General features: G+C 46.4%; 1 protein-coding gene across 1 annotated transcript; it reads right to left on the bottom strand.

Moving 5' to 3' along the window:
* Nucleotides 1–242: 242 nt before the first annotated feature.
* On the bottom strand, nt 243–16,123 carry ZBTB8B (zinc finger and BTB domain containing 8B). The gene is made up of 3 exons (XM_057718486.1): nt 15,142–16,123; nt 3,604–3,782; nt 243–560 (listed from the first exon to the last, which is right to left on the bottom strand). Exons 1-3 carry the CDS (start codon nt 16,121–16,123, stop codon nt 243–245), a joined length of 1,479 nt encoding a protein of 492 aa, XP_057574469.1.
* Nucleotides 16,124–22,576: the final 6,453 nt, after the last annotated feature.

The following is a 22,576-nucleotide window of genomic DNA, read 5'->3' as shown; positions in this document are numbered from 1 at the left end:
CAGCAGGCAAAACGGGAAGCCCCAGGGCCAACCTTGATTCACTCAGAAAGCCAAGGGCAGCACTAAAAAGTCATTAGTCCTTTGAGTCACAGAATTCAACCTCCACCACATGGTCTAACAGAAATACAAAGAATTAACTGTGAAAAAATGTTCCTCTTAGGGTTCCACAAAATTGGCAAAGGGTGGCTTTCAATCACAGAATTAGCAAGAACAGATTCTAAACCCTCTTCACCAATTTACTGCTACGTAAGTGTCTCTCCATCAGAAAAGCTGGGCCGAATTTGGGGTCTGTCGTCAGAATCCTCTCCGGCGGGGTCGTTTTCCTCACCAGACTCCACGCAGATTGGCCAGTCGTTGTCTGTGTCACTCTTTTCTTGGCTCTCGGACGAAGCTTCCACCAGGCTGAGGTTGATGGGCATCAATTCATCATCCTCCTCGTGCGCGTCTGTAACGCAGGTGCAGCCGTCACACAGCCCGAAGCGCCGCAGCCCCTGCGACAGGTGACTCGTGAAGGTTCTCCTGCAGCCCTTGCAGATAATTGGCCGGTTGGATCTATGGACCTAAAATCACCAGCACAGTCTAAGTCACAGAAAAGGGGTTGAGTCATGGCCTTCAGGGCCCCACGAGACATGGCCCCTGGCAGACCCTCCAGCCTCATTTCTCACCACTCTCCCCATTGCTCTCTCTGCCACAATCTCAGCCTCACCAAGGCCCTTTCCACCCCAGGGCCATCGGACACGCGTGGAGCGTGCCCTCTTCCCCACTGCCACCCCTCCCCCCCCTTACTAATGCCTTTTTTTTCCCCTCTGGCTGTGCCTCTCAGCTTACAGGCACTGAGTTCCCCCACTAGAGACTGAACCCATGCCCTCAGCAGTGGAAGCTCCGAGTCCTAACCACTGGACCACCAGAGAATTCCCAATAATGCCTTTCAAGGAAGTCTTCTCTGATGCTCCAGGCCAGATTAGGTCCCCCAGCTATATAGTCTCACCTATACGTCTCCCTTTGTTTTATTTCTAACAAATCACTGGTAAAATTCACTAGACTGTAAGCGCCAAGAGGTAAAGGGCTATCCTCATTCATGTTCCCTGTCCTCTGTCACATTTGTTACTATATCCCTAGAGCCTGGCAAGTAAAGGGCACTCTGTGAACTGATTAGGATTTTAGGCATGGCTTCTTATGTATGTTGGAATGTTTAGTTATTAAGAAGGCAGATGTGCCAAATAGTGTATTCCCCAAACATGCCAACAGATGCTTCACCCTTGACTTTTTCTTTAATAAATGTGCTTCTTACTTACGAAAAGAGCTTTGCATACTAGGAAAGAGAGCCTCATCTCCTACCCCATGTGGCTCCTCGGCCCCTTGTGAGGGCAGTGGCCCCAGGGGTCCCCTCTGTATAATACATATCTTTCTAATGCATGCACGCTTCAGGAACTCCAGCCAATGGGGGATCTGTGAATCAGTCAGAGCCTCTCTTTCAGAGAGCTCCAGATGCAGGATACACACAAGAGGCAGGGACAGAGAGAGGCTGATGCAGGAGAAGGACCAACAATGATACCCAGGTTGCTGGAGCTGCCGTTACATCCTGGCCCATGTCCCTGATTCCCCTGAGGTCTCCTGGGCTTCCTGTGCTAAACCCCCAGTACCTGAGCCAACCCGAGTGTGTACATGACCCTTGCAGCCTGATGGAGGCTTTGAATACCACCTCTTTGGGCTACAGTAGACGGGACCTTGTACAAAGTGGAGAAATAGAGGGAATGAGGATTCCAACCAATGAAACTTCTTAGAGGCACCCAGGGACCCATTGTTGCCAAGATGGACTGGAGATATAATTTGAAGAAAAAAAAAGACAAACAAAAACTTAAGGCCTTGGGATAAGGCCATTCTCAGACAAGTGTGCTGCGTCCAACACTGAGAGGAAAGGCAGTCAGTAACTTTGTACTTATCTTAAATCTGTATTCTTTCAAAACCGTAATTCACATACCATAAAATGCATCCTTTTAAAGTATGCAATTCAGTGGCTTTCAGTATACCCATAAGGTTGTACAACCATCACCACCACCTAATTCCAGAATGCTTTCATTACTCCATAAAGAAAGCCTGTGCCCATTAATGGTCATGTCTCTCCCATTCCCACAGGCCCCGACCACTAACCTACTCTCTATCCCCACGGGTCTGCCAACTTCATATAGTCACATAAATCACATCACATAATAGGTGGCCTTTGGTGACTGGCTTCTTTCACACAGCATAATGCTTTCAAGGTTATTCCATGCGGTAGCATGTATTGGGACTTCATTCCTTTTTACGGCTGGATAATAGTCCATTACAGGGATATACCACATTTGTTTATTCATTCATCAGTTGATGGACATTTGGGTTGTTTCTACTTTTGAGCTATTTATTATTCATAATAAATAATTTGGCTATTGTTCATAATAAATAATAATAAATACTGCTGGCATGAACATCTGTGTGCAAGTTTTTGTGTGAATGTATGTTTTTAGTTTTCTGAAAACATCTATACCTAGATGTAGAATTGCTGGGTCCTAATGGTAACTTTATGCCTAACCTTTGGAGGAAATGCCAAACCGTTTTCCACAGTGGCTGCACCATTTTATGTTCCCACTAGCGGTATATGAGGGTTTCAGTTTCTCCACATCTTCCCCAACACTTTGTTATTACCTGGCTTTTTTAATTATTATTATAGCAATCCTAGTTTGTGTGAAGTGGTATCTCACTGTGGCTTTGATCTCTATTTTCCTAATGACTAATGATGCTGAGCATCTTTTCATGTGCTCATTGGCCATTTGTTTATCTTCTGTGAAGAAATGTCTATTCACACCCATCATTTAATTATTTGTCTTTTTATTGTTGAATTGTAAGAGTGCTTTATATATTCTGGTTATTAGATCCTAGCAGATAAATAACTCACAAAGCTTTTCTCCCATTCTGTAGGTTGTCTTTTCACATTCCTGATAGTGTCTTCTGAAGTCCAAACCATTTTTATGTTGGGTTTTCCAAAGACATTGCCTTGCTCAAAGATGATCCTAAATGGCCGCTCTAAATGGCCTGACTGCTTTTAGCAGGTGGGAATCACCCACTCACATGGGAGACAGAATTCTAGGCAGCAGCCAGTGGGCGGGGAGGTCCCCTTGGGCAGGGGTCCTCTTTGCTGCCCACAGGTAGCCCTATAAATGGCAGTATACCTCTTCCCCACCCTGGGGTTCTGAGATTGGGTGGGAAACTGAGGATGCAGCTTACTTCTGGCATCATATCAGAGGGAACAGACCCACAATCCCCTGTCTCAGCCCCAGTGTTCTCTGCCTTTGGACAACCATCCCCAACTAGGATCTAAACTGTCTTGACTCTCCTCCTAAGAAAACTAGTCTGTTACCATATAAGTTTTAACTTTCTCTAAGTGCCACCAACCCAGCTGTAATTTAGTAGCAGAAATACATGTTTAAAATTCTCTGAAAATACCCCAGGGGACAGAGACGTGAAAGACAGACTGACCTTACCCTTACATTAAGCAAATGTCATGAACCACCACCACCTCCACCCCCACCCCGCCATCCTGAGAGAACCGCCAGCTCCGACACTTACGCTGAGTGCGTGGCTCCGCAGATGCTCCTGTCGAGTGAACCTCTTGCCGCAGGTCTCACAGGGGTAGGGCCGCTCCCCCGTGTGCGAGCGGATGTGCCGCTTAAGGATGCCCTTCTGTTTGGCAGTGTAGGGGCAGAAAGGACACTTGTGCAGCTTGATGGGTACCACCAGCACATCACCTGGGGAACCAAATGGTACTGTAAGCAGCAACAACACTGGCCGTCCTCCAATGGATGGGATCTAGAGCAGGGGAATTCCACCCACCCAGGTGGAGAGGGAGAACCACAGCTCCACCCGCAGCTAACAGCAAGACACTGTCTGCAAACGCCAGCTCTGTCTGGCTCCCAGTCAGCCAGAGGGGAAAGTGGGCTTCTGATATAAGGTTGCAAGGAATGCTGTAAGGCATCAGCTTTCAAACTTCTCTGTGGCTCACAGTGAGACACACAGCTTATGTTACAACCTTAGAACACATATACCTTCACGAGGACAACCTGAAAAGCTTCCCAAAATAATATTCACTCTGATAATGCCGATTCTCTTTGATTTCATTTTAGGACCATGATTGAGACGCTGTTATAGACTGAATTTCATCCCCCTCAAATTCATACATTGAAGCCATAACCTCCAATGTGAGTATATATGAAGATAGGGTCTTTAAGGAGGTAAATAAGGTTAAATGAGGTCGTAAGGATAGAGCTCTAATCTGGTAGGACTGGTGTCCTTATAGGAAGATAAAGCAATGCCAGAGATGGCTCTCTCTCCTTACTCTTGCACAGAGGAAAGGTCATGTGAGGACCAGCAAGAAGGCAGTCAGCTGCCAAACAGGAAGAGAGCTCTCACCAGACACCAACCAGGCTGGCACCTTGATCTTGGACTCTGCGCCTCCAAAACCGTGACACAATGAATTTCTGTTGTTTAAACTACTCAGTCTGTGGTATTCTGTTATAGTTGCCGCAGTTGACTAATACAAACCTCCTGAATTGATTTAATGACCCTCAAAAGTTTGAAAAAACTATTATTATGAGGGATCAGACCTCTGGACCAAGAGTCATGCTTTCTTCGACAGTAGCCCCTAAGAATAGCTTCCAGACGTGTGTAGAAGTGGTTTGCTATGATGCAGACCCTACACAGTCTGGAGTCCATATTAACTCTATATATCTGAAATCATCAAATATCTAAAAATTCACTTAAATCTTTTTGGAACTCTTTTTTTTTTTTTCACCTTGTTCATACAACCATTGAGGTGACAATGGGATTATCACCCACATGTATAGAAACTGCTCCTTTCAAGTTTCCTGAGTTACCCTGTTTGCGGTATTCTGAGACTTGTTTCCTCTATCCATGCCCTTCAGAATTTTACAGACTTTGATCACATCATATTATATACAGAGGCACTAGTAACTCAAGCTTTCTGGGCACAGAAACCTGGGTTCAAGTTCTGGCTCTGTCACTTACCAGCTGTGTGACCTTGGACATCTCACTTAACTTCTCTGTGCTTTACTTTACTTATCTGTAAAATAGGGATAATAACAATTCCCACCTCATAGGATTGGGGTAAGAATGAAATGAGGTAATACCTAAAACCCAGCAGCCAGCACATAGTAAGCGCTCGCGAATGCTAGCCATTTCGGTCACAGCATCATCACCTGGCCAGGCTCCTGTGGTCTCTCTCACCACAAGAGTAACTCCTTTTCTCTGGGACCGTCTCAGGACACCTAACTGGGCTTTACCTTCCCTGAGATGCTGCCAGAAGTATGGCAAGCTGAATGTCAAGTGAGAGCCCAACATCATTCTATGTAAGGGTGGAGATTATTCTCTTCAGTTTCTAGTTTCCACCTTGATAAGGCCTGGGAAATGTAAATGTAAATTATACATTTTGCATAATCTATAGTGACTCCAAATCTCTTTCCCAGAAAAAAAGCAGCAGCTCATGGCTCAACACAGCATATGTATAGTGGGTCATTTACTTCTCTATCACACTGGTGCTGAGATGCCAGTTTCCTGCTCACTCCTCTGGAACTGTGGACTCTCCCCATCATTTATCCCCTTCAACCTGGCATTGTACTATCACCTCCTTCCTGATTATAAAAACATTAAGTAAAATGGGTCCAGTGTTAGTCCTTGGAAAAAAACAACTGTTAACTATTTCTCCATCAGAAAAGTATGAATTATTGCATCACTTTCCTTCCTCTCTTATGATCTGACTCCTCCAAAAAAAAACAGTTCACTTCAATGCCTATTACATGCGAGGCACTGTGTCAGCGTGCATCTTTACCAAGATAACCTGTTTCTTCCCTCTAGAAGTTAAGTCTAGCTGGAGAGAAAGACATGGAAACAAATTCATACAATATAATATAACACATGCAAAGTTCAAAGTGATAAAGAAATGTAGACAAGAAAGTAATGAATTCTCTCCTAGAGTTCAGAGAAGATTTCACAGGAGAGGTGACCTTTCAGCAAGGTTTTAAAGGATGAATAGGAGTTCACTGGGAGTTCGAGAAAGAGAAAGGTACCTCAGGCACGGGAACAATACATGCTTTGGCACAGAGTTAAATGAGAATACGGAATATAAAGTGGGGCGGAGAGGGATGTGGAATGAAGCCAAGGAAAGGGCAAGAACCTCCTTGTGGGATTCTCTGGTGGCGCAGTGGGTAAGACTCCCTGCTCCCAATGCAGGGGGCCTGAGTTCGATCCCTGGTCAGGGAACTAGATCCCATATGTATGCAGCAACTAAGAGTTCACATGCCACAACTAAGGAGCCTGCCTGCCACAACTAAGACCCAGCACAACCAAATAAATAAATAGAACTTCCTTGTGAAGGTCACATTCATGCATTTATTCAACAAATTTATACAGAGCACCTACCATGTGCCAGGCTCGTTCTAGGCCCTGGGGATATAGCAGCAAACAGAGAAGACAAAAATCCCTGACTCTGCAACTCATATGTTAAGGAACAGGTCCTTTATTCTCTAAGCAGGGAAGGTACAAGGTGAGACTTGACTTTTAAAGGATCCCTCTGGGGATAATGCAGGGGAAGGATTTAAGAAAGGCAAGATTAAAGGCAGGAAGTTCAGGTGGGAGGCGATAAGGGAGGACACGAGTGAAAGCCGTGGCTGTGGAGGTGGAGAGGAGGAGAAAGGTCAGGGAAGTAAAATTAACAGCACTCAATGACCACGTTGCGGAGTAGAGAGCGGGGAAAGAGAAGATTCTAAATGACACTGCTTTTGGGGGAGCTGACTTGGTGGGTGATGGTGGAATAAACTGAGGCAGGTAACACAGGAGGAAAAGCAGGTGCAGGATGGATGAGGAGATCCATTTGGATTTTACGATGTGTGAGGCAGGATCAGAGCATTCACAAGGGGAACACCTGGGTTAGACAGATAAATCTGGAGCTCGGGGAAAGAAGAGAAGAATACAGTTTCGAGAGTCCTCAGCAGGTTGGAGTGGTTGCCTTAACTGAGGCCTGGCTCTCCCCGAAGCACCCTGCTTCCCTTAACCCACGATCTTCACACCCTGGGTCAGAGGAGGGTGGGTCTTCCTTGCACTTCACTGTCATCTTCAGACCACCGTGCCTCCCTCCTTCCTTAACCCTAAGGTCTTTTAAAGCTCATCCCATCCGATGATACTGCCACTCAACCTTCTTATGGTCATCCAGGAGCCCCTAGGTCATCCCCTCACCCCTTGGAGATCTGATCACATTGCCTTCAGGCACGACTCCTGGCCTAATTCTTGGTGTGAATACTGAAATGACCTTTCCAATCCCCTGGCCTCTCGGTTCCTGGACCTCTTTCTTCCAAAGACCTTGTCCTCCACTCTACCTCAGCCACCCAATACCAAACGAAGAGCTCTCGCAACTCTGCCTGCACATTAGAATCACCTGGGAAGCTTGAAATGAAAGACAATACTGATGTCCAATCCCCATCTCAAGCTAATGGAGGGGTGGGACCGAAGCATCATTCTTTTTAAGCTCCTTATTGGAATATACTTGCTTCACACTCTTGTACCAGCTTCTGAGGTACACCAAAGCGGATCAGCTGTGTTTATACATACATCCCCATATCCCCTCCCTCCCGCGACTCCCTCCCGCTCTCCCTGTCCTGGCCCTCTAAGGCGTCACCCATCATCGAGTGGATCTCCCTTTGTTATACAGCAACTTCCCACTAGCTATCCATTTTACAGTTGCTAGTGTATATATGTCTATCAAGCATCATATTTTTAAAGTACCCTTCCCAGTCTAATTACAAACAGGAATGAGAATCATGGCCCCATACCTAGATAGCGCCAAGAACTGTATTCACTCCATAACTCACATTTCAAGCACTCTGCTTTCCCATCACCATCTTGTATCTTTCCAGCTCACCCCCTAGGTGTTCCTTCTCTACTGGGACATCCAAGCCATGGACTATACTGCCATTTTACTGCTCTTCCCTTCCTTCCCCAGCTGAGTGCCCCTAGTCCATCAATGAAATCACTCCTTTGCAAACACCCTCAGCTACCTTGGTCCACTATCTCCCTCTATCTGCATTCATCCAGTTCAGTATAACTCTCTGCCTATCCTGTATGTGAAACAAGGCAAGCTAACATCACTGGAAAAAAATACACAACTCTGTTCCATTCTCACTTTAAATCCATCCGACCATCACCATCTGACTATTATAATATCAAAAGAGCCCTTGGTTCTGCCCAAGCACCCTAAGTATTTCCCTGGTTCATTCACTCTCCCACTCTTCTCAGTGACTATTTCACACCTTCCCTCTGCTCATATCTCCAAACCCATGTACTCCTTTCTCACTTTCAGTTGCTGTCCTTGCTTATTTCATTGAGAAGGAGGAGAAAGCAGAAGAGAACGTCTACATGCTCCCAGCCGTCCCCCAACCTCCAATATGAACACCTCTGATCTGCTTTCACCCGTTACGATGAATGAATTGTCCTCCCTCCCGTCCAAGGTGAGACCATCCCCTCCACGTACACATGGGACCCCCACCTCTCCTCGCTCTATCCACTGTTCCTCACTCTTCCATTACCATTTATCCTCCTCTCTCCTGGGTCATTCTCATCAGTAAATAAATGCTTTTAGATCCTCCACCTTAATAAAAACCTTAACCTCATATCCCCCTTCAGCCACAGACGCATTTCTTTGTTCCCTTCATAGCAAAATTTCTTAAAAGAAGCATCTATCCTCACTAACTTCACATCTACGTCTGAGTTCTCTTTTAAGCCTACTCTGTTTGATCTTTTGCCCACCACTTCATTCAAACTGCTCACCAATGCCCTCTCCATTACTAAACCCAATAATCAGTTCTCAATTTGCCTATACACAGTACTGGACATAGTGTTTGTTTGGCTGTGTTGGGTCTTCATTGCTGCGCACAGGCTTCCTCTAGTTGCTGCTAGCGGGGGCTACCCTTTGTTGCAGTGTGCAGGCTTCTCAGGGCGGTCGCTTCTCTTGTTGCGGAGCTTGGGCTCTAGGCGTGCGGGATTCAGTAGTTGTGGCTTGTGGGCTCTAGAGCACAGGCCCAGTAGTTGTGGCACACGGGCTTAGTTGCTCCACGGCGTGTGGGATCTTCCCGGACCAGGGATCAAACCCGCGTCCCCTGCATTGGCAGGCGGATTCTTAACCACCGTGCCACCAGGGAAGTCCCCTGGACGTAGCTGATTTCTTCTTTTTCTTGGAACAGTTCCTCCTCTTGGCATCCGTCACTCTTTCTTGATTCCCTCCTACCTCACTGGCAGCCCCTTCTCAGTTTCCTTAGCTGGCTCCCTTATTTTTCTGATCTCTAAATGCTGGAGTTCCCCAGGGCTCAGTCCTTAGATCTCTTGTCTTTTTCTTCTACATCTATATGTTCATGGAACATACAAGTTTTAAATTCCACGGACCCATTAATGACTCCCAAATTTATATCTCAGCTCTGATTTCTCCCCAGAATTCTAAACACACAGATGTAATTGCTTACTGCACATCTTCACTGGGATATCCAACAGGCACCACAAACATAACATGTAAATCAGTCACTCAAGGGACTTCCCTGGTAGCACAGTGGTTAGGAGTCCACCTGCCAATGCAGGGGACATGGGTTCGATCCCTGGTGTGGGAAGATCCCACATGCAGTGAAGCAACTAAGCCCGTGAGCGACAACTACTGAGCCTGCATGCTGCAACTACTGAAGCCCGTGTACCTAGAGCCTGTGCTCTGCAACAAGAGAAGCCATCGCAATGAGAAGCAACGAAGAATAGCCCCCATTCATCACAACTAGGAAAAGCCCGCACACAGCAATGCAGACCAAACACAGCCAAATAAATAAGTAAATAAAAATTTTTTAAAAATGAAATCAGTCACTCAAGCTAAAATCCTTAAGGTCAACTTTAATGCCTCTTTTTCTCATACCACTCATACAAGCCATTAGCAAATCTGGTCAGCTCTTCCTTTCGGAGACAGTGTAGTCCTAATCCAACCACATCTCACCTCTCCACTGCCGAGACCAGCTCGTCGACTCGAGGTGAGTGACGGGTGCCTCAAGCTTGAAGAAAACACAGACACAGACTGAAGAGAAAAGTGGGACCGGGGGCTCAAGACCTCTCCGATCAAGAGCCCTGCTGACTCATCCCACATTGCTTTTATTGGTTTCTCGGCTAACATTCTCAGGTTACTCCCATAAACAATCAAAGGCCTCACATGACTGGGGCAATGATCTTTGTTTGCCTCCTGGGTCCGAGTGGAGCAGGTGTGGATTTGAGCTGGGCGTGGAGAGCAAAACAGCCCTGGGGGCAGGAGACTTCTCTCAGATATTAGGGGTCTGTGCCCCACCCCTGTTGGCCCCTCTGCGACTGTGCCTGTCTTAGGTTGTTCCTCCCCTGAGGAATCTTACCCATCTCTGGCTAACCAGCCATCCTCCAGGGCCAAACAGGGTGATATGAGGTGTGCAGTGAGAAAGGGGCTGCGCCTCTAGAGACGGCCAACCCTCTGCCTATGCCCCCATAGTCTCCATGCCCCGCACCCTCAGCTCCTCCACTGCTCAAGCAGGACATTCTGAATCCCATCGCTCGGTCCACATACGTTAACATTTTCAAGGTTTCAGAAAGGCTCCTGAATGTCTTCCCACACTCCACTGCTTCCACACTGATTCAATGAGCACATCTCTCATCTTGGTTACTGCTGTCACCTCCCAAGTGGTCCTGCTGCTCTCACCTATGCTCCACTATAGTCTATGCTCCCTTATAGCCAATAGGAGGGCCAGGGTGGAAGCAAGAGGCCCACTTAGGAGGTGACTGCACACAGTACCTACAGGGATCCTTTTAACCTAGGTCATCTCAAGTCACTCTCTGCTGAGACCCTCTAGTGGATTCCCTTCTAAGAGCAATATTCAAAAGCCTTCTCATGACCTTCAAGGCCCTACCTGGGCTGCCCTCACTCAGCCTCTCTGACCTTAACCCCCAACACTCTCTGCCTTGCTCACTCCACTCCAGCCACACCGGCATCCTTGCTCTTCCTTTCGTTCACGCGCCATGGGTGATCCTACACCTGGGCCTTGGCACCTTGCTCTTCCCTCTGCCTGGAATGTTCTCCCTGATATCTCTACAGTTTGCTCACTTAAAGGCAACCTGTTAGAAAGGCCTTCCTGGTCAACACTAAATAAAATAGCATCCCTTTCACTCTCTATCAACTTTCTCCCTGCTTTAGTCCTCTTCATACTATATATGCACTTATTTGCTTATTGTCTGACTCCCTACACTAGAATATCAGCTCCATGGGAACAAAGACTGTCTTTTGTTCACTGTGATGAACAGTGCCTGGCTTATAGGAAGTGCTCAATAAATATCTGTTAAATGAATGAATGAACAGGAATGATCAGATGTTGAAGAAGCAAGACAATGACGGAATGTGGACACACTGACCTTAAACGGCCCCATGATGAGGCTGAAAAGGAATAGGCAGAGGTAAGAGGAATGGATACTTGACACAATGTTCATCGCAGCACTATTTACAATAGTCAGGACATGGAAGCAACCTAAATGTCCATCGACAGATGAATGGATAAAGAAGATGTGGCACATATACACAACAGAACATTGCTCAGTCATAAAAAGGAATGAAATTATTTGCAGTGAGGTGGATGGACCTAGAGTCTGTCAGAGTGAAGTAAGTCAGAAAGAGAAAACAAATACCGTATGATAACCCACGTATATGGAATCTAGAAAAATGGTACTGATGAACCTAGTGGCAGCGCAAGAATAAAGACACAGACGTAGAGAATGGACTTGAGGACACACTGGGGGAAGGGGAGGCTGGGACGAAGTGAGAGAGTAGCATTGACATATATATACTACTAAATGTAAAACAGATAGCTAGTGGGAACCTACTGCACAGCACAGGGAGATCAGCTCAGTGCTCTGTGATGACCTAGAGGTGTGGGATAAGGAGGGTGACAGAGAGGGGATATGGGGATATATGTATACATGTAGCTGATTCACTTTGTTGTACAGCAGAAACTAACACAACATTGTAAAGCAATTATACTCCAATAAAGATATAAAAAAAAAAGAGTAATGGGTACTTGTGTTGTCAGAAGCCAGAGGAAGAAAGAATCTCAAGAAGGAAAGAGCAGAGTTAACTACCGGAAGTGGTCAAGTAAGATAACAGCTGAAAAACACTCAGTCAAGTAAGATAACACATGAAAACCACTCACTGGATCAGCTCTGGAAATGTATAGCTGACCTCATGACAGTGGTTTCAGGCTGGGGAGGTGGTGGTGTCAGACCATAGCGGGCTGAGCGAAGAATGGGAAGTAAAACAGTGGAGGTGGCCAATATAGATGACCTTTTCAAGAAGTGATGGGAGGTGCTGGAGCTGGGGATTGGAGGTCCAGGGGAGGAGAGATTATAGGAGGACCATATGCTTGGACAGTGTCTGCTAGTGTCAGAGACAAGCAACGTGAACACAGAACTACTGTAACAGCCTCCTGACCATCTCCCTGCCCTGGTCTCCCATCTCCACATCACCTTGTGGTGAGGCCAAATTAACCTCTCCTGTCCACTCTCAAGCTCAGAAGCTACCAGAAATTCCCCTGTGCCTACAGATAGAAACTAACCTCTTAGTATTTAAGGTTTTCCATGATCTGATTCCAATTGCTCCCTGTGTCTTCTCTTTTTACCCTCAGATGGCACGTTTTTCAAAAAATTGAAATATAGTTGATTTGCCATTTTGTGTAAGTTTCAGGCGTAGAGCAAAATGATTGTTATACGTATACATTTTTTTCAGGTTCTTTTCCATTATAGTTATAACAAGATATTGAATATAGTTCCCTGTGCTGTACAGTAAGTCCTTGTTGTTTATCTATTTTATACGTAGAGGTGAGTACTCAGATGCCACTTTCATAAAGCCTCTCTGATCTACCAGTAGGAAGCCAGTTCTGCTTCTGGACTACTGTGAAACTCACACCTCCATCTGTCTTCCAGCCCTAGTATCTTTCTCCCAAATGGTGCCATTTACACACATCTTAACTCCTCTGAGACACCATCAGTTCTTTGAGAGCTGGGGCTATATCTGACTTATCGTTGTATCTTCACAAGGAAGGTGCTCAAATATTTGAGCAAATAAATGAATACCCAAACAAATCAGTCCTACTCTGTGCTTTGGCACTTGGAATAAATGTACCCTGAAGCCATGTGAACAGAATCAAAAGCTGGCAGACAACAGGCATGGCAAGCAGCTGGGGTGGCTGCCATCCCACAGGCCCCTGTAGTTGGAGCGCTGTCTTTATAGATGGACAGATGGACTTGAATGAAGGTGATGTAGAGCTGAATTACTGTTTCTTGATACTTGTGCTTACAGGCAGAGGGGTTGAGAGAGAAAGCCAGTGCGCTGAAATCCTCTATCCGCTTGTACTGCCTTCTCAGTTTGTTTTATGAGTGAAATGAAGCCAGCCCGGGTTGCTAGTACTAGCTGTGACATTTACCAGCTCTGTATTCTTAAGAAACTCACTAAACCCTCTGGGTCTCAGTTTCTCCACACTTCCTCTACCTAATTCATGTGGCATTAGGAGGGGCTGAAGGATGGTAAAGGGGGCCACAGTCTGTGAAATGTTACTATATACACATAAATTAGATTTCAACAAGTTCCCATAGTGTAGTCACTGAAAACAACCACTACCTTTTTTTTTTTTTTTTTTTTATATAAAGTCTTATTTTAGTCTCTTGCCATTTTCTATTGGATTATCTGTATTTTTCTTTTTTTTTTTATTTTTTTATTTTTTTTTATTTTTTGGGGGTACACCAGGTTCAATCAACTGTTTTTATACACATATCCCCGTATTCCCTCCCTTCCTTGACGCCCCCCCGTCGAGTCCCCCCCACCCTCCCTAACAACCACTACCTTTTACATGCTGGTTAAGCCAGTGTCTCTGAGGACCAGAAACCATATTTTCAAGTTTTTCAAGTCTAGTTTTAACCAGATATATAGAGCATTCTTGATTTTTTTAAAAAAAGAAATTTAGATGCAGGAATGAAGTAATTTCATTAAAAACTGTTAAAATGAAGGGGAAAAAAAAGAAAATTTAAAATCTCCAAACAGACTCAGTTTTCCTAGGTCTCACCTATGTGTACGTTATTAAATTTTTGTTTGATTTTATCTTGTTTCCAAAAAAAGTCTCAAGATAGCCATTTAGTAACGAATGAGAGCAGCTGATCTCCCCTTCCTTAGTGGACTTTCGCTGCACAATACTGAAGGGTGAATTAGAAATGTGACTCATTAATTTCTTGGCTTGAGATTCTAGAAGCCATAGGGTACTTTCATCAGTAAGGTGACATCCAAGTCTATTTCTATCTCCTACAAGACAATTTACAACACAATTATCTCACCTGTTAAGAAGAGTTAACCAGGTTAACTCCTCTCAGAATTTTTCGGGCAAACAACTAAGTTTTCTTCAAACACAAAAGTCTACCAAAGGACACAAGAAATTTACTCACATGAAGCCAAATTTAACTCTAAAATATTCTCCAGGAGATCAACCACAGCATGTTAACTGAGTGTCTACATGGGCCAGGCACCATGGCTGACACAAAGAAGGATAAATTTCCTACCTGTATAGAACATGTTCTCATGTGTGAGAATTCTGAAAATCTTTTCATTTGGTCCTCAACCCTGTGAGAAAGGCAAGGTGGGGGTGATTATCTCCTGAAGGAAAAGTGTTCAGAGAAATTTCATGATTTAACCAAAGTCCCTCTGCTTGTTAGTGGAAGAGAGTGGGTTCTTTCCATGTCTCCAAACTGCACTCAACGTGCTTGTACTCTAGTTGTAGAGGTAAAAGACAAACATACATGAAGAGGAAATACCCTGCACACAGCAGGTGCTCAATTAATACCTACTGGCGGTGGTGGCAGTGATAATGTGGTGACAATGGTGGTGGTGGTGATGGTGGCGGTGATGGTGGTGGTGATGACAGCAGTGACAATGACATTGATGAGGATGACAGTGGAAGACCAGAAGGCACATGCGTGAGTTTTAAATGAGTGGCAGAGGTGATGGAGGCTCGTGGGGCTCACCTGAGTCCTCTCCATACCAGTCAGTCTGCACATCCATCATGGAACTCATGGCTGCTACTCCTGCAGCATCTGGCCTTCCCTCCAAACTCCGAGAAAAGTGATGGTCCCCGTCCTCTTTGCTCTGGACAGCACTGTTGCGCAGGAGCGCCTCCAGGAATTGCTTCACGTGGTAGTTACTGTAAGCTAAGTCGACCACCTGGCCACTGGGCAAACCCTCCTCGGCGTGGGCCAGGCTCAGTGGGGCAGCACGCGGCTGCAGCTGTCCGCCCACCTCCACCTCCACCTCCTCCGCATCGAGCTCCACCTTGGGCTCCATCTGTTTGGGCCAAGTGGAGCGGTCGCTGTCCGCGGAGCCACCGCCCTGGCTGGCTGTCCCCCCCAGTTCCAGAGGGTGGCAGCCTCTGCAGTCACCACAGGGGGACTCTCTTGGCTGGTCTGCACTCTCTTCCCCCTCGGCTGAAGTGACCAAGCTCTTGGTCTCACAGGAGGTCCCTTCCCTTCCTGAACTGGGGCTTCCACTGTCCACCTGATGAGCCGCTGCCGCCGCCGCCACCGCCGCCGCCGCTGCCACCGCTGCGGCCATAGCGGCCTCCTTCTCCATCTTTCGGCAGATGTCAAGGGATGATCTGATGTATGTCTTGCAGAAGTTCACCACGTCGTTCATCTGCAGGTAGCTGGCAGCCGACATAACTTCAATCACGTTCTCCCCACACAAATCCAATTTCCCAGAATAGAGGAAGTCTAAGATGGTGGAGAAGGCGTCCGAGGTGACGATGTCCAAGGAGGCGGTGCTGTGCCGCCCGCTGTCCTGGATGTAGTGAATGAGCAGGGCTCGGAAGTAGCCGCTGTTGGCAAACAAGATGTTCCTGTGGGCCTTGAAGATCCGCCCTTCCACAATGATGCTGCAGTCACAGAAAAAGTCCCTCTGCCGCTGTTCATTCAACTCCCCCAAGAGTTTGGCGTAATAGGAGTGCAGCTCCATTTCTCCACCAGCTGCTGCCGCTCAGGAATAGCCTGGATCTCTGCCAAGATTTTTTTTTTTTTTAGTTAATTCACAAATCCCAACCTTACAAATAAGATGTTCGGCTTTTTGTTTTGTTTTTTCTTTTAATTCTTCCAAAAACCCTGGTTAAGTAATGTCTTTACAATATGGGCCCTTTGGGATCTAACAAAAATCAAAGGTTGTCTAACTGGGTTAACTGATGAAAGCAATAAAAGTAATTATAGCTAACAGTACATGGGTGCAGCACTTAGTATTTCACATGGATTCTTTCAGTGAATTTTTATAAAAACCCTACAAGTAAGTGCTAATATTACACTTACAATATTGTACTTACTAATACTGTACTTTTTTTAAATAAATTTATTTATTTAATTGGCTGTGTTGGGTCTTTTTTGCTGTGCACAGGCTTTCTTTAGTTGCGGTGAGTGGGGGCTACTCTTCGTTGTGGTGCGCAGGCTCCTCATTGCCGTGGCTTCTCTTGTTGAGGAGCATGGGCTCTAAGTGCGTGGGCTTCAGTAGTTGCAGCACATGGGCTCAATAGTTGTGGTGCATGGGCTTAGTTGCTCCGCGGCATGTGGGATCTTCCTGGAGCAGGGATCGAATCCGTGTCCCCTGCATTGGCAGGCGGATTCTTAAGCACTGCGTCACCTAGGAAGCCCCATTAATACTGTACTTTTGAGACTCAAAAAGGATAGGAAATGATCCAGCTGCAACAGAGCCAGGACTCAAAACCTCCAGAGTTCATGCTCTTATAAATTACATTCTACTTTCTTCAAGGCTCAAAATATAGATAACACCTGAATCTAAGAATTACAGCCTCCAGTTAAGTCTCCAGTGTTCCAATACAGAACTAAGAGTCTGGCAAGTACAATCTCAGCTCACATCCATTACCACAAGTTTGTGGAAACACTTGGTGGATGCTTGGGATAGCCAGCATGCATTCTCCATTCTTATGATTTTAGTGCCCTTTTTGGCTTTGGTGGAATCATCCTTGCTCCATCCACAGCCAGTGTGCTTTGCACAAAGCTGGCACCATCCTCTGGCTCCAGATGTGTAAGTTGTGATATAGGCTAAAACCATCAACATCTTACCCTCTGACCACAGTGATTGGCTCAGAAATGGCCATGTGCCTTGGTCAGAGTCAATGAAAAGCAATGAAATGTTTGCTGGGGGCTCCAAGAAAGAGTACTGTCTTCTCTGTGGGCACGTGGGATGCAAGGGATGCTGCTGCCACACCACAAGGGGAACCAGCCTAACACAGCTCAAGCAGGAGCAACAGATGGAGCCCAGGGACACCATCTGAGCCCCATCTCATGCTGTGCCAGAAGCCAACTAAGTCCCTTTTTGCTTTAGCTGGTCTGAGTCGGATTTTCTATCTCTTGCAACTAAGACACTCCTAATTGATTGACTCCACAACCCTTGGTTCTTGCCTCTGTATTTTTACGTCCTGGCCCTTCTCTGTCAATGGACTATAAGCTCTTTGAAGGCATGAGCCATGCCTTATTTCATTTGATTTCCCCCACAGCACCTGGCAGAGTGCTTTGGAAAAAGTAGGTTTGCTAAATACAAAGGAATACTCCTTCCTTACCTGCTAAGTAGAACAAGTATAAATCAAGTTTAAAATCCTTCTGCTAGGGACTCCCCTGGTGGCACAGTGGTTAAGAATCCGCCTGCCAATGCAGGGGACATGGGTTCGAGCCCTGGTCTGGGAAGATCCCACATGCCGCAGAGCGACTAAGCCCATGTGCCACAACTGCTGAGCCTGAGCTCTAGAGCCTGCAAGCCACAACTACTGAGCCCATGCACCGCAATTACTGAAGCCCACTTGCCTAGAGCCCGTGCTCCGCAACAAGAGAAGCCACCACAATGAGAAACCTGCGCACCGCAACGAAAAGTAGCCCCTGCTCACCACAACTCGAGAAAGCCCACATGCAGCAATGAAGACCCAATGTGGCCAAAAAAATAATAATAAAAAATAAAGTAATAAAAAAAGGAATTTCGTTTCTTTAAAAAAAAAAAATCCTTCTAATGAGGAAGACAGAAATTGACCTTCCCCAAGCTCTCCTCTCCATCTTTTCCCATCACACAAACCGCAGCCATTCATCAACTTACCCCTTTTATTTACTGACCCACTGAGCTCAGAGAAGTTCCTACATCTTCTCCCTCTATCAGAATCCCAAAAGGCCTAGTGAGAGCTGCCAACCACAGCTAACAACTCTTCAGCACTCTCCTTTCTATGAACAGAACACAACAATTACCTCACCCAACAGAAATGAGGCACCTCCAGCCCCTAGAAAGACTCTTTCCACTGGCAAAATAGATCCCTCAAGAACTATGCGCTAACCAAACAGACTTTACTCAAAGAAGACCAACAACAACCTCATTAAATGGTAATTTACACCTACTTTATACCTACTTATAACCAGTGATGCATTAAGTTTAGAAACTAGAGAACCAAGGAGGGAAAGAAGTAGAACAGCTTCTATAAGCAGGTAAACTGACAAACTGAAAAGTAAGAACGGACAGCTAGGAAAAGGTAAAAAAGTTATAAAAAAAAAACAGATCTAGAAATTTTTTCAAAATATCAGCCTGAGGCCACTTGGCTAAGGGTACTAAATACTCCTACATATTCAAAATGGCCTAAGGACATCACTAAATTATAGCCCAGGGCTATAAAGGATGGACCTAAGTCATCAAGATGATTCTTTTCATATTCATTTTAAACTCAAGAAAGATATAATTTGGGGAATTTTTTTTCATCCAAAGTAATTAAAGTTAACATCTTGGTTCAAAAAGGAAGAGAACTGTCAGCTGAAAAATTCTACTCTTCCCAAATAAATGAACCCTGAAAGTTTTCACAGAACTAAGGTTTCACTGTCATTCTCACCCCTCTTCCAAGTGCTCCAAACCTTCCTGGCTTTGGCAATCAAAACATTAAGGGGAAAACAAGATACAAAAGAATGCTACATTTAAATACTACATTCTGGGGACCTCCTAGGTAGTGAAGTGGTTAAGAATCTGCCTGCCAATGCAGGGTACATGGGTTCCATCCCTGCCCCAGGAAGATACCACATGCCACAGAGCAACTAAGCCCATGTGCCACAACTGTTGAGCCTGTGCTCTAGAGCCCGTAAGCCACAACTATTGAGCCCATGTGCCACAACTACTGAAGCCTACATGCCTAGAGCCAGTGCAACAAGAGAGGCCACCACAATGAGGAGCCCGTGTACCACAATGAAGAGTAGCCCCCGCTCGCCACAACTAGAGACAGCCCGTGTGCAGCAATGAAAACCCAATATAACCAATAAAATAAATAAACAAATAAATAAATACCACATTCTGTTCTTCCTCAGAACTGAAAGAAAACCTATCAGAATGGTAAAATCACAGGCACTTGCATTTTTCACTGGAAGATGCTCCTTTCCAGCAATAGCACCCAAAACCCATTTCCTCTGGCTTTCTCTTTGCAAACATTCTAGATTTTACCTGGTCATATAAATACCCCCTGACTCTGCAAAAATCTATCCACATACTTTCTTCAAACCTTTTGGAAGTATTTATTCACATCAATCGCACTTGCCTTTGGTGCCCTGCATCCCTGGCCCATGCTGAGGATCACCACTTCCGGAAAAGAAGCTCGTAGGGTACACTGCTCCCAGAAGCACATTTATCCACTCTGGCAGGGACCCTCCCAACCTTCCCACGGTTCCAATTCAACTCAGCAGTCACCGGCTACATGCAATGCCTGACACAAGGAAGATGCCAGGAATAGAAAAATGAACCAAGTACATCATGTGCCCTCCAGAAGAGGGCAGATGCCAACACTAGCACCTGCAACAAACTCCCACATTCCCCGAAGAGGATGGCAAGACCATCTCCATTCCAGCGGCCAAAAGCAGCTTTGAGTTCCACCCACTCTTTCTGACAACACTCCTGCAGTCTCACTAAAAGGAGAATAATGAAAACCTGTTCATCACTTGTTAGCACTTACTGGGCACTCCTTGTCATGAAGCACTGTAAGAAGTACTTTACAAGCATTAATGAATTTTAACTTCACAATAACCCAGTGCAGAAGATAAAATCATTACATCCTCATTTTCAGAGGAGGAAATTGAGGTTCAAATTTACACATAACACGCTCAAGCTAGAATTGGGACTGAGATTGGTTTCAGTCCAGAGTTGACATCCTTAACCACGATGCCAACCTGACTGACTTCCCGAACTGTCCGGGAAACCGTGAGAAGGGCTGGGGAACTCACTCACTCCTTTCCCCAATCCGCGGAGTGAAGGGGAACGACACAGAAGAAGAGTTTCCACTTTCACAGAAAGTGTTTCTGGGTCAACTGCATCTTTGATTCACCTGCTAAACTGCTCTCAACACAAGGGGATCCTCCCCCATCCGGAGCCAGACGACCCTGCAGAAACCACCAGAATCCGTTACTGGACACGGTCTTTGGCTCCCGAGAGTGAGAATCGAGGCCTTCCCCCTCCCATGGCCTCTCCCGGACAAAATGACCATTGCTGCGACGGTCACTGCCCCAGCCTGGCCGAGCCCTTGCGCCCTGGCACCATAGGAATGAAGGCGCGCCCATGTCACCTGCTGGACAACGCCTGAGGTAGGGGGCAACCCAGTGTCTGGGAAGGAGGCGGGGGGCGGGAATCTGCCTCCACGCCGCCCCTCCCCACGCTGGAGGGGAGCGGGGGGGTCGGTCATCGAGTGCGGGTTTGCCAGGCTGGGGTCTGGCGATTCGCCAGGGCCGGGCGGTCGGAGAGAGGCCGACCGAGACGTAACATCCATGCCCTCTGCCCGCCCCGCCGCGCCCCGCCCCGCCCCCGGCACCCCGAATCCTCCCCAAGCCAACGAAAGCCGCAGCGCGAACCCGCTTCTCGACTCTCACCTTCCAGCCGCGCCGCAGCAGAGCTACGCGCACCGACACGCCCCCCTTTCATTCACCTGTAGCCCTCGGGTGAGAGGCGGGGCAGCCGACCAATCATGGGTGCTCCTGGGCTTAGGAAGGCGGGCCCTTGGGCCAGAAGGTTGGTCGATGGCGCCGGCGCCCCCTCCAGAGGATGCGCTCTGAAGGCTCCAGTGCTCGCGGGGTGATGGGAGTTGTGGTCTCAGCGTTCATTTTTCGGGCAGAGATACAGTGGACAAAACTACAAGTACCGAGATGCCAAAAGGGGCAAGGACCGGCGCTTGTAAAAGGCTGGAGCTTGGTTCTGTCTTCTGAGTCCCACTTGAGGGACCTGTGAAGTATCGGTCTCTTTGTCCTGAGAGTCAAAAGCATGTCGTGCATATTAATACAACCTGAAGAATAAGAGCTATGACCTGTCACTCTGCACACATTTTACAGCTGCCAGCGCTCTCCGCAAAAATTCTGGAAATGAGTGAAATAATTTAATCTAGTCAACAGGTTTTTCTTGAACACCCACAACACTCTTCTCTTTTTTTTTTTTTTAATAAATTTATTTTATTTATTTATTGGCTGCATTGGGTCTTCGTTGCTGCACACGGGCTTTCTCTAGTTTCTGTGAGCGGGGGCTACTCTTCACTGTGGTGCTCAGGCTCCTCATTGTAGTGGTTTCTCTTGTTGCAGAGCATGGGCTTTAGGCATGTGGGCTTCAGTAGTTGCGGCACATGGGCTCAGTAGTTGTGGCGCACGGGCTCTAGAGCACAGGCTCAGTAGTTGTGGCGCACGGGCTTAGTTGCTCCGTGGCATGTGGAATCTTCCCAGTGCAGGGCTCGAACCTGTGTCCCCTGCATTGGCAGGCGGATTCTTTACCACTGCACCACCTAGGAAGTCCAACACTGTTCTCTTGAAAGGCTTTCAGGTTTATATACACAAGTGAAACTGTTAAACAACAGTACTGACAAGTTCTAAGGAACAGTACAGGCAGGTTCTGGGACAGCTCTGAAATAGGCAACCAGGTTACAGCTCTCAGAGAGCTTAGTTGTAATGCAGAGTGTATTCGTTTGCTAGGGCTGCTGTAACAAAGTACCACAAACTGGCTTAAACAACAGAAATTTATTGTCTCACAAATCTGGAGGCTAGAAGTCCAAAATCCAGTTGTAGGCAGGGTTGGTTCCTTTTGAAGGAAGAATCTGTTGCAGGCCTCTTTCCTTGGCTCATTGATGGCCATCTTCATGTTCACATGGTGTTCTCTCTGTATACATTTCTGCATTCAGATTTCTCCTTTCTATAAGGACACCAATCATATTGGATTAGGAGTTCACTGTACTCCAATATGACCTCATCTTAACTAATTATATCTGCAACAACCCTATTTCCAAATAAGGTCACATTTCTGGGGTACTAGGGGTTAGGACTTCAACATAGGAATTGGGACAGTAAGGGGGGCACAATTCAATCCATAACAGGGAGAGATGGCCAATAAATAGACAACTTAAGAAAGGAAATAGGTGACGTGCAT

The sequence above is a fragment of the Hippopotamus amphibius genome, chromosome 1, assembly GCF_030028045.1.
Source record: "Hippopotamus amphibius kiboko isolate mHipAmp2 chromosome 1, mHipAmp2.hap2, whole genome shotgun sequence".
Lineage (NCBI taxonomy): Eukaryota > Metazoa > Chordata > Mammalia > Artiodactyla > Hippopotamidae > Hippopotamus > Hippopotamus amphibius.
The sequence above is the reverse complement of the archived record's forward strand: the minus strand, read 5'-3'. Positions and strand labels throughout refer to the sequence as shown.